The sequence below is a fragment of the Diabrotica virgifera genome, chromosome 8 (genome assembly GCF_917563875.1).
Source record: "Diabrotica virgifera virgifera chromosome 8, PGI_DIABVI_V3a".
In the NCBI taxonomy this organism is placed as follows: Eukaryota; Metazoa; Arthropoda; class Insecta; order Coleoptera; family Chrysomelidae; genus Diabrotica; species Diabrotica virgifera.
The window spans coordinates 223998725-224011822 of record NC_065450.1 but is presented as its reverse complement, the minus strand read 5'-3'; the positions used below and the strand labels follow the sequence as shown (position 1 = coordinate 224011822).

The 13098-nt window shown below is 33.8% G+C and overlaps 1 protein-coding gene across 50 annotated transcripts in view; it reads right to left on the bottom strand.

Moving 5' to 3' along the window:
- The window catches only part of LOC114341578 (extracellular matrix-binding protein ebh), a 369628-nt gene that overhangs the window by 1417 nt on the left and 355113 nt on the right, over nucleotides 1-13098 (bottom strand). For 49 of the 50 annotated variants that reach the window (XM_050657458.1, XM_050657487.1, XM_050657456.1 and 46 more), the window contains one exon: nucleotides 8781-9645. The exons of the other annotated variant lie outside the window; for it this stretch is intronic. In XM_050657458.1, the coding sequence (XP_050513415.1) occupies nucleotides 8781-9645 (865 nt within the window). The remainder of the gene's footprint in view (nucleotides 1-8780; nucleotides 9646-13098) is intronic. 50 annotated transcript variants of the gene reach the window in all.

Genomic DNA, 13098 nt, shown 5'->3' with positions numbered 1-13098 from the left:
ATTAAGGGTCAAAGTTAAGTTTTAACATGGGCTCTTATGGGAATTCTTAAAAAGTTAATAACTTTTGACCCAAATTTACGATTTTTAATTATTTGTGCTTAAATGAAAGGTTTTTTTGTAAGGAATAACATATTAAAGAATGAGGATTGTTTACCGTACCATTTATTTTTAATTTATTTATTATAATTAATTCCGTAATTTATTCCGTAATTTCCGTAATTTATTATAATTTATTTTTATAAAGTATTCAATACTGAAACATATGATTTGAGTATTCTGCTATAAATGCCTTGTTACCAACTTTCGCTTGCAAATAAGTTTCCCCCCCTTTCCTCTGAGAGGCATACCCCGGAACGAAGGAGTAGAACGTCGTTAAGGTGCTCTCAAAAAATTTTCAGCCAAAAATATTCATTTTTGTAGAGTTGACTGCAATTTTTCGATAACAGCCCTTTTTTGCGGTGGGCAGCATAACAAGTCCAGTCTCATCTGAAATCAAAAAGTCAAAAAGTTTCTTGTAGTTTATACCTCTGGCTAGTGAATGAATGAAGGAATTTACAAAACAATGAAAATTGAAGATTTTACATAAGTTTAACACTAGAAAGTCGGAGGGGCCAATTAGGCCCCTGTTGCGATTTGAAGTTATTGTAGTTTTTTTATTTGAGGCAATAATAATTTCATATTTTATGACTTTTAATATTTTGATACAAAGACTTATTTAACACAAAAAAATATTGTTTACTAAATTTATTAATGGTTTTTCTAACAAATCTACCATAGAAGTCTAAAGGGGCCAAATTGGCCATGTGTAAGTTATTATCGTTTTCTGGGAAATTCGACGAGCCTTTCTTTCAAATTCCTGTCGGATGGGTAAAATTATATTTATGTATGTTTATTGTAAATGGTTACCCTTATACTGGTACTGACCATCTACGTAATAAAGATAAAATTGTTGGTGAACACAAGTGAACACAAAGATACAATTGTGTGTGTAAAGGACCAAATGACGCGTCTTTATACTACAAAAGTAACTTCAAGACGATGGCCTATGTACGTGTTTTATAATACTCTTGACTTGGAAGCAATAAATGCATGGATTATTTATAAAGAAATAACTGGAAGTAGATTCAGCCTTTGTAAGTTTATTCTTCGGCTGTGTGAAGAATTATGGGCCCCATACCTTGCCGCCCGAAATCTGGAACTACGCCTAGCAACACCAGGTCTAACAACAACTATCCCTGTTACTATCCAAAAACGACAAAAATATCAGTTGAAAATATTTTGTAAAGGAAATCATACTTCCAATCATTGCCGCGGCTGTAACAAGGCAATGTGTCGCAAATTGTATCAAAAACTGCAAACTGTATGGTGTTTTGAATGTTTTTGATAGGCAGCGAATGTGTTAAACAATGAAAGTAAAAAATAAAATCAGATTCTATCGTCTAGAGTAGATTTAATTTCTTTAAACTGAGTTTTAATTGATTAAAGAACGTGGGGCCAAAATGATCCCTTCCGGCTTTCTAGGTAGGTAAGTTAAGCCCGGCTTTTTAGTGTTAAACATATTTTCGACACCAATTTTTCTCATTTTTTCAAAAATGACAATTTTTAAAGTAGTTTTTTTTATAAAACAAAAATAACTTCACCTAATAAAAATTTCTTCGTTCATTCACTAGCCAGAGGTATAAACTACAAGAAACTTTTTGATTTTTTGATTTCAGATGAGACTGGACTTATGCTGCCCAGAGTTATGCTGCCCACCGTAAAAAAGGGCTGTTGTCGAAAAATTGCAGTCAGCTCTACAAAAATGAATATTTTTGGCTGAAATTTTTTTTGACAGTACCTTAAGTACTATTCTTTTACATGTTCCAATTATAAATAAAAATAATTTTTAGTTTTCGAGATATAATTTTCTTAAAAAGTCACTTTTTTTACCCGCAAAACCTATGTAACCCCAACCTGTACCAACAAAAAAATGAAGCATATAGGAGACTCCAGTAGCGCAGAACGAGATCAACTCTGGAAGATCAACACTCTCTTGAAACACATTATGTATAAACTGATAACTGCAATCTGACAACAGAAAGATAGGGGAGAGTTGGACAAAACCGGGTAGGTTGATAAAACCGGGTACCCCTTAATTCTTCTAACTGTCTGCTGCTATCTATTAGACTATGTTAAAATTAGTGTCCCTTTACCATCAACAGTCGTGTGTATTCATTTCTACCTCATTTGAGTAATCTGTGCCGGAGCAGTAAGACCTCACCTGCTTTTTGGTGCAGGAAACTCGATTTTTAAGGTAAGTTTCTAGCTGTTTTCTCCTCTAATGAATAACTAATGGCCATTTCAAAATTTAATACATGTAACCTAGTATATTACCTTTAATTTGGCCAAAACTTTGAATATTATATCATAATTTAAAAAATTAAATAACATTTAATGTCTTGTTTACGAGTTTGACAAAACCGGGTAGTCCGAAAATCGACAAAACCAGGTACCCGATTTTATCAGACCTCTTGTTACTTCCAGTTTCTGCAGTGTTTTTTTTTGCTATAGTTAACTACAACGTGTGGCTTCTTCTGTTGAAGAAGCTAGTAAGAAAGCTAGTAGGAAAAATTAAAAAAAGTCTCCAGTCGTAAAAAAATTAAAACTAAATGAACTGGCCCAAAAAAAAAGAAAAAACGTGGTAAAAAGGGCTGCACCAAAAACAAAATTTTGGAGAGTTTGGAGGAAGAAGATAATAATGACGATGCGTGTCTATATTACAATTAACTATTTTCAAATTATAATGCGAAGGAAGGCTGGATAAAATTTGTGTCTTATGACATAACCCGAATGGGCTTATGACGCCTGTAGTGCCTATGATGATGTAAATGAAGTTTTTATTTGTGACTTCTGTTCATATATTTTCGATTTTTGTTCACATACTTTTAATAAATATTTTATTTTCTGCCCATTAGTATTTTTACATGGTAATTAAGTTACTACCCGGTTTTATCATACCGGTTGGACAAAACCGGGTATTTTGCAATATTTTCATAAAAATAAAATTAAAAATCTAAGAATATTCTTAAAAATTGGCATTGGCATATCAAACTTAAGTCATTTGAGAATATTTCAATCTGCAGCAAACATTTGCTACTTTTACATAGCAAAAGATACAGACGGTTTTTGGAGTGGTACCCGGTTTTGTCCAACTCTCCCCTACACCCACAGACTGGAAGTTGGGTGTACTATGTCCTCTACATACAACGGAGACATGTTGGTGTGTGATAATTATAAAGGCATCACTATAGTATATAAACTGTTGTCCAACGTATTGTACAACTCCCCTACGCCGAACAAATAGTGGGAGGATATCAGTGCGGTTTCCGTCCTAATAAATCAACAACGAACCAGATATTTACAGTGAGGCAGATCCTTGAAAAAACCCTAGAGTTCGGCGTCGACACCCACATCATATTCGTGGACTTCAAAGCCGCATACGACCCAGTTAATAGAGGTAAACTTCTACTTGCTATGGTAGAATTTAAAATACGGCTTCATTTTGTCCAATTAACTGAACTTACATTCACAGGAGCAGAGAGCATGGTAAAAATCCAAAACGATTTCTCAAGATCCTTCCATTGCAAAAATGGACTAAGATGTGAGATAAACTATCGTATCTCTTATTTAACCTGGCATTAGAAAAAATTATTCGAGAGTCCCAGATTAATACGAATGGTACTATCTTTAACAAATCAGTACAAATTGTCGGATACGCAGATGACATAGACATCATAGGTAGGTCCACACAATCTCTGACTGAAGCATTTCGGTCGTTAAGAGCATATGCACAGAGAATGGGACTAAATATAAATGTTCAAAAGACCAAATATATGTGTTGTACTAGGTCAAGCAACCCGACATCTACAAGAATATAATAATTGACAACATAGAACTGGAAGGTGTCGACACCTTCACATACTTAGGCTCACTGCTATCTAAAGATAACAATGTCAGTGAAGAAATTAAAAGAAGGATAGTGCTCGCCAATAAGTGTTACTATGGCTTAAGAAGAGAGATGGCCTCAAAAATCAGTGTTGCCAATCGCATTTCTCTAGATTATCCGATGATCGCTCGAAAAATATCCGATTTGTCACGAAAAGGTACGCTAGGTCAAAAATTATTCTGTTATTAAAATCAATGTTGCCAATGTTATTCTTTTAGTCCCCTTAACAGCCATCAAATAACAAAATCCGTTGTTCGTACGCCAATCAGTTGATTGTAATCAATTACTAAATACAATTACAAGACTAAATAATTTTTATAGGCAAAAAATTTGAAGGATTTTTGAGTTAATTAGTAGATATCTAGATATTACTAGTTTCAAATTAGTAGATTTTTCTACAACCGCTATTCCAAATGCATTTTTCTGCACAATTTTATGTTAACAAACTTAATATTTTCTCACAGAATAACTGACAGTAGTGTGCAGAAAAGTGACGTTTCTGTGCCTGAAAGTTCTTTTGTGCATAGTACCATTACATTCCTCAAAAAAATCATTAATAGAATAACATGTTTTGTTGAAATGGTTTTGTTCAAGATATTAGATTTGATAGAACTTTACAAAAAAGAACCGATTTAACTACATCTCATGTCCGAGAAATCTGGAAACGTTTACTTAAGCACTGCACTACATAAAATGAAAATAAAACTAAATCGTGTGTGAATTAGCTTTCATAAGTTTAAAGACTAAAAACTAAAAACTCATAAATAACATCGGATGGCAGACGGTTTTTGAAATTTGAATTGGATTAGTATGCCTTAATTAAGTGGATGCACTTGTGCATTTAAATTCTAAACAAAAGAATCGGCACATGTCCCTTTTGTCAAAAAATGAAAAGTATCGGATGTCACTAACATTCATCCAGTATAGGCTATTTATAAAAATTTGGGTGGAACCAAACAAAATTAATGTGTTGTTGGTGTTAGGAATATATGGATGAGAAAGTTTTATTAGTCGATGGTAGATACACTGAAAAATATCCGCAAATATCCGATTTATTTAAAGATACGAAGAAGATACGACAACTCTCAAAAGGTACGCAAATCGGATAATTATCCGCCGATTGGCAACACTGTCAAAAATACATAGAAAAATTAAAATGACTGTCTACAAAACACTAATAAGACCAGTGCTAACATATGGTTCAGAAATTTGGTCACTTACACAGAATGACACGAGAACTGCTCAAACGTTTTGAGCGAAAAATCATAAGACAAATATATGAAGGCATAAAAGAACAAGGTTTGTGGAGCAGGCGTTACAACTTTGAGTTGCATAGAAGTTTTGGAGAACCTGACGTTCTAAAATTCATTAAGGTAGCACGCCTTAGATGGATAGGTCATGTAATCAGGCGAGAGAAAGATGCCATAGTTACAAAAGTTTTTACCCGTGTTGAGCTGCCCCCCCCCCCACTTGCAAAAATTAAAAAACAAATAGCCCTGATTTATGAGCTATTTATGAGCTTTCATATTCCGCAAACTAAAAATTTTGAGCTCGTTCCACTGAGCAGGAATTTAATACTTTAGTGGGGGGGGGGGGCTGAGTCAACCCCCCCACTACTTAAAAATAGGAATATTGAATCGGTTTTTGCGGCAGAATTACGAGCTATTTATGAGCTCTTGAAATTATATAGTTTCGATTTTTGAGCTCATCCCCTTCACCCCCAAACAACCCTTTAATGGATTTAACTTAAGAGAAAAATGCTGAGAAAACTTAAAATATATCGTATTGCGGATATAATTCCTATAGCGTATATACTCTAAGAATAAACTATTAAATCACGTGCATTTCGATTATTGAGCTACAACCCCTTCGCAAGAAAACCACCCTATCTTCCCGGCTTAAGAGAAAGTTGTACTTAAAATGCATTCAATTAATTATTTGGCGACTACATATCATTTAATAATTTATAAGCTTCCAAATTACGCGCATTTAAATCAGTAAATTGCAATTTATTTTGTATAGTGCAGTCACTGAAAGTAAAAATCAACGATTACCTTCAATTTCGGTGAACCTTCATCGATTTTCACGAAAATTGGTCAGTGGTTAGAGGATACGTCAAGAAACAAAGGTGACATGGTACCACCCTGCGCCTTTACCCTGAGGGTGGATACCGCCCCTTCTCGGGGGTGGAAATTATTTTATAAAAAATAACTGCACAAATCTATAAAAGAACAAATTATTATCAAAATGTATTATATAAAGTTATTAAAATAAGTCAATACTTTTTAAGTTATTAAAGATCAAAAATTTTAATTCGTGAAAAAAATGCATGTTTTGAAGCGGTTTTTCGTAAATCACTGAAAAACTGTAAGTTTTTACAAAAAAGTTAATAGTACTTTTATTCGTAAAGCTTATATTCTAAGAATAAACTCTTAAATCACGCGTCTTTCGATTATTGAGCTACAACCCCTTCACAAGAAAACCATCCCATATTCCCGGCTTAAGAGAGAGTTGTACTTAAAATAATTTAAATAAATTATTTGGCGACTAGATATCGTTTAATAATTTATGAGCTCGCAAAATATACGCATCTCAATTATTGAATTGCCATTTTCTTTCTATAGTGCAGTCACTGAAGGTAAAAATCAACTATGACCTTCGATTTCGGTAAATCTCCATTCATTTTCACGAAAATTGGTGAGCGGATTTTGATGCTATCAACTATTTCCGGAGCTCATTTTTGATAGGTATTTCTAAGTATTTTGACAAGTATTTAGTACCTAAGTATTATAAAACGCATCTCTTTCCCGTTATTTAAGCTTGAATCCTTAGATTTGAATAGTCGCAGAAAAAATATACATTTAATTACCAATAACTTACTTTAAATTAACATTAAAGGGTTTTTCAAGTAAGCAATTTATTATATTTTTTATTAGCTTCAATTTTAGTAATGAACACTTTTTTGTAAAAACTTACAGTTTTTGAGTTATTTATGAAAAATCGCTTTAAAGCATGCATTTTCTTTCACAAAAATTAAAATATTTGATCTTTAATAACTCAAAAAGTATTGATTTATTTTAATCACATTATATAACAAATTTTGCTTACAATTTGTCCCTCTCTCGATTTGTGAGGTTATTTTTAATAAAGTAATTTTCACCCCCGAGAAGGAGTGACTTGTACCCCATGTTAAAACCCCAAGTTGTTATTGTTAATTCTTGAAAATGAATGGAGATTTACCAAAATCGAAGGTCATAGTTGATTTTTACCTTCAGTGACTGCACTATAGAAAGAAAATGGCAATTCAATAATTGAGATGCGTATATTTTGCAAGCTCATAAATTATTAAACGATATGTAGTCGCCAAATAATTAATTTAAATTAATTTAAGTACAACTCTCTCTTAAGCCGGTAATATGGGATGGTTTTCTTACGAAGGGGTTGTAGCTCTATAATCGAAAGGCGCGTGATTTAAGAGTTTATTCTTAGAATATAAGCTATATGAATTAAACAACTATTAACTTTTTTGTAAAAACATACAGTTTTTCAGTGATTTACGAAAAACCGCTTCATAACATGCATTTTTTTCACGAATAATTAAAATTTTTGATCTTTAATAACTTAAAAAGTATTGACTTATTTTATTAACTTTATATAATAAATTTTGCTTTTAATTTGTTCTTTTATTGATTTGTGCAGTTATTTTTAATAAAATAATTTTCACCCCCGAGAAGGGGCGGTATCCACCCTCAGGGTAAAGGCGCAAGGTGGTACCATGTCACCTTTGTTTCTTGACGTATCCTCTAACCACTGACCAATTTTCGTGAAAATCGATGAAGGTTCACCGAAATTGAAGGTAATCGTTGATTTTTACCTTCAGTGACTGCACTATACAAAATAAATTGCAATTTACTGATCTAAATGCGCGTAATTTGGAAGCTTATAAATTATTAAATGATATGTAGTCGCCAAATAATTAGTTTAATGCATTTTAAGTACAACTTTCTCTTAAGCCGGGAAGATAGGGCGGTATCTTGCGAAGGGGTTGTAGCTCAATAATCGAAATGCACGTGATTTAATAGTTTATTCTTAGAGTATATAAGCTATAGGAATTATATCCGCAATACGATATATTTTAAGTTTTCTCAGCATTTTTCTCTTAAGTTAAATCAATTAAAGGGTTGTTTGGGGGTGAAGGGGATGAGCTCAAAAATCGAAACTATATAATATCAAGAGCTCATAAATAGCTCGTAATTCTGCCGCAAAATCCGATTCAATATTCCTATTTTTAAGTAGTATCACTAAAGTATCAAATTCCTGCTCAGTGGAACGAGCTCAAAATTTTTTAGTTTGCGGAATATGAGAGCTCATAAATAGCTCATAAATCAGGGCTATTTGTTTTTTGATTTTTGCAAGTGGGGGGGGGGGGGCAGCTCAACACGGGTAAAGTTTTTGACCGAAGAGGGCCGATAGGACAACGAGAAAGTGGAAGACCGACACTTAGGTACCAAGACAACTAAGAGACTGATTTAAAATCTATAGCAATTAGAGCATGGAGAAGACTTGCCAGAGACAGGGGCGAATGGAGGATTGCTCTGAAGAAGGATTTGGCTCATAAAGAGCCGTGACGCCACCGATAATGTTGATCTTGATCTCAAATATCAGACGCTTTAATAGATTTTATTTTTACTGGAACTGTTCTCGATGTTAATTTTTTACAGTTATTTTGTGATACATATAGACTAAAACTATAAAAAATAATAAAAAAGCCACTAAGCAAAAAAATTTAACTTACCCTTTGTTGATGTATGGCTAGTAAGAGTCTCAATTTTGTCATTTAATCCTAATCCAACGAAAGCTTTCTTACTCAACCTTTCATCTGTCTCATCGCTGCGATGATTGTCCAATTCAGTCGTATCTTTTCTGGTTCCATTGCCCAAATTGTTTTTATAATTCTTCATAATCAGCATCTTCGATGAGCTGTATGTATGATCGTATTCGCTTTCTTCATTGATACAGAACTTCTTTGCTAATAGTGGTGTGGAAGTACAACTAGGTAAAAGGGTTGAACAATCGCTGATACCACTATCGCTTCGGTCGGTACAAGCTCTAGACCTAACTGCTCTAACATTATCATTCTGAAAGGCGTCTATTGGTGTCAGAGGTACATCATGAGATTCTTTTCCTAACTCAATGTGAGCTTCGCTAATATTGCTACAGGTCCTAGAAGTTATTTTTTTAATATTTTCCGTTTCGAGATCTTCTATTGGAGTTGAAGGTACTGACGGTTCTGGAGATTCTTCCTCTAACTCTGTATGAGCTTCGCTAATTTGGTCGCTCTCTTGATCGTCTTCTCTGATTTCTTCAACTATCTCCTCTTCCTCCCTACTTTCCTTATTAGTGTTCTCTATTAGCTTGTTAATTTCAGCGACGCATTCCTCAATGTCTTTCTTGTGTACTGAATCATCTCTAGGTAGGTCGTTTATATCACAGCGATTATTGGTATTATCTTCTTCGTTGACGCTCGACATTCTGGGTACACTGGGCGGTGTTCCCGATAACGAAGGTCGAGGTGTACTAGGTACAGAATTGGCAGAGTTTCTTCTGGAGGCCGAGAGAGTCGCCATTCTGCCTAGAGCTCGTATGGCGTTGCCTGTTTTCTGAGCAAAAACAAAAAAAAAAACACACAATTCATGCAAAAATACAAACGAAAATAAAAACATGCAAATTTGATAAAAATATTACTCCATTGTATTGTTTCTGGTATTTTTATGATAAGTTTTATCAGCTTTATATTGTACATTTACTCTTGAGAGGAATATGTTAAGTTGTTGACTATCGATCATGTCATCAATATCAGCTTTCATTAATCTCTGATGTGTGCTATAATGATTCACACTGAACCTTACGAATTTTTTGAGGTTGTTCAAATATTCGAAGAATTATCAAGTTCTAAGTGAAACAAAATATAGGAAAACGGAAGATACATCTAAGACGTAGGCTTCCCAAAGTGTGAGGTGGTGTTAACAACTGTTTATCAGCTTCTTTTTCTAGTGCCGACTCCAATAATGAAGGTTGACTATCATCATCATCATCATCATCATCATTGGCTCGACAGCCCTTTCTGGGTCTTGGCCTGTTCCAGGATTCTTCTCCACTCTGATCTGTTTCGTGCTTTTTTTCTCCAGTTTTTTATTTTTAAGGTTTTTACATCTTTTCTACTTGTTTTAAATATCTCAGCTTCGGTCTTCCTCTTGTTCTTTTTCCTACTGGCATCTGTTTGAATATTTTGTTTGGTATTTCGCCTTCTTCTATTCTTTCTACATGTCCCATCCAACGCAGTCGTCCTATTTTAATGAATGTTATGATATCCGGATCCTGGTATATTTCGTATAGTTCAAAGTTGTGAAGGTTGACTATAACCTTTGCAAATTCATCTTTATCTCCTGTCCTGTCTCCATTTGTCATCTACTACTACTCGTTTTTTTTTCGATTTCACCCTTCATAAACAACTGCAACAACTTATATTTATTATTTCTAAGTATGTGTCCCAAATACGCTGTCTTTCACCTTTTAATGGCTATCAAAAGTTCCCTGTCTCTTCCCATTCTGTACAACTCCACTTAGTTTATAATATGGTCTGTTCATGATATTTCTAAAAGTCTTCTAAAAGTCACATCTCAAAAGCTTCCAACTTTCTCATTAAGTTAACATTAACAGTCCAAGCTTCGGTGCCATACAGAAGAATAGAGTAGTGATAACATTTTACCATCCCTTATAGGATTTGCAAATTGAGTCTTGGCTACTCAGAAATAATTTCCTCATCTTACAAAATGCTGCCCTTGATTGCTTTATTCTTGATCGAATTTCTGACTCCGGATTTAGATTTTTAGTAATCAAGACTTCGAAGTAGGTATTTCAATTTGTCCACTTGTTCGATATCTTCATTCTTTATCTGGACCATGGCCTTTGTTTTCTTTATGTTTGTTGTTAAACCAAACTGTTCCCTAATATAGCAAATTGTGTATTGTAGCAGGTCTTTCCCATTTTCAGCGATAATGACTGTATGATCAGCATAACGAAAGTTAGTTACAGTTTTACAAATTATCTTGATCCGCTCTGCATAGTTTTTAAGTGCTCGTGTAAATAACACTTATGAATATATATTAAATAGTAATGGGGAAAGTACATAGCCTGGTTCACTGGAGATCAAAATCTGGAAATCTTCTTTGGCTGTTTTCATATAATTTAAACAATTATGACCAAAAACAATACAGTGAAGTAGACTGGTGTGATTACATTTTTATTTTTAAAACTTTTTTTATTATATTTGTATGACCAAATTATATCTAGAAGAACAATATGTTAACATATGAAGCGGAGACAAGGACCGATACAAGACGAAACAACAAATCAACAATATCGAAATGAAAGTATTAAGATCAATAGCGGACATATCATTAAGAGACAGACAAAGCAACAGAAGTATACGAGAACGATGCTAAATTCAAATATTAACAGGTGGATAAAAACAAGAAAGAAAAACTGGAACGAATACGTAAACCGAATGGAACCAGATAGATTAGCAAACATCTGTAAAAACAAGCCGTACACCAGAAGATCCCTTGAAAGGCAGCCGAAAAAGTGGAAATGTACAGTCAACAACAACTGAAACAGAATAAGAAGCAGACAAACAGGAGTAATCCTAGTCGCGCGAAGAAGAAGAAGAAGAACAATATACTGAAGAAGTAAAAAGACTTCCTTTGTAACTGGTATAGGTATGAATTTTGTTAAAAAATTTCTTTTAAAAATTATCCAAATTGGATTATTAAATAAATCACAAAACGAACGTGTTCGGTCGTATCAGACCATCATCAGGGTACACTTTAAGTCATCGTAATTGAAACTAGCCAAAGAAATTGGTCACATGACCCTTAAATTACATAATTTAAACCATTTAAATTAAAAATGCGACAATAAGTCAATGTTGAAAGAATAAAATTTTCAAGAAAAAGTCTTCATCTTTGTCCAAACGGCACGTGCTTATTATAAGAGGGAGTCGGAACCAACTGCTGAGTCGCCGTTCTTGCTCTTTTAGTAATTTTCGCACGTTAGCTCTCTTTGTCAAATTTCGGAAGGTCCTTGGCCTAGGTAGGTAGGGGAGAGTTGGACAAAACCGGGTAGGTTGATAAAACCGGATACCCCTTAATTCTTCTAACTGTCTGCTGCTATATATCAGACAATGTTAAAATTAGTGGCCCTTTACCACCAACAGTCGTGTGTATTCATTTCTACCTCATTTGAGTAACCTGTTCCGGAGCAGTAAGATCTCATCACCTGTTTTTTTTATGCAGGAAACTCGATTTTTAAGGTAAGTTTATAGCTGTTTTCTCTTCTAATGAATAACTAATGGCCATTTCAAAATTTAATACATGTAACCTAGTATTTTACCTTTAATTTGGCCAAAAATTAATATTATTTCATATCTTAAAAATTTAAATAACATTCAATGTCTTGTTTACGAGTTTGACAAAACCGAGTAGTCCGAAAATCGATAAATTTTAAAATACCGGGTATAAAACCGGGTACCCGATTTTATCAGACCTGTTGTTACTTCCAGTTTCTGCAGTGGCTTTTTTGCTTTTAGTTAACTACAACATGTGGCTTCTTCTGTTGAAGAAGCTAGTAAGAAGGCTAGTAGGAAAAATTAAAAAAAAATCACCAGTCGTAAAAAAATTAAAACTAAATGAATTGGACAAAAAAAAAGAAAAAACGTGGTAAAAAGGGTTGCACCAAAAACAAAATTTTGGAGAGTTTGGAGGAAGAAGATAATAATGACGATGCGTGTCTATATTACAATTAACTATTTTCAAATTATAATGCGAAGGAAGGCTGGATAAAATATGTGTCTTGCACCAAATGGGCTTATGACGCCAGTAGTGCCTATGATGATGTAGATGAAGTTTTTATTTGTGACTTCTGTTCATAGACTTTCGATGTTTGTTCACATACTTTTAATCAATATTTTATTTTCTGCCTATTACTCTTTTTACATGGTAATTAAGTTACTACCCGGTTTTATTATACCGGTTGGACAAAACCTGGTATTTTGC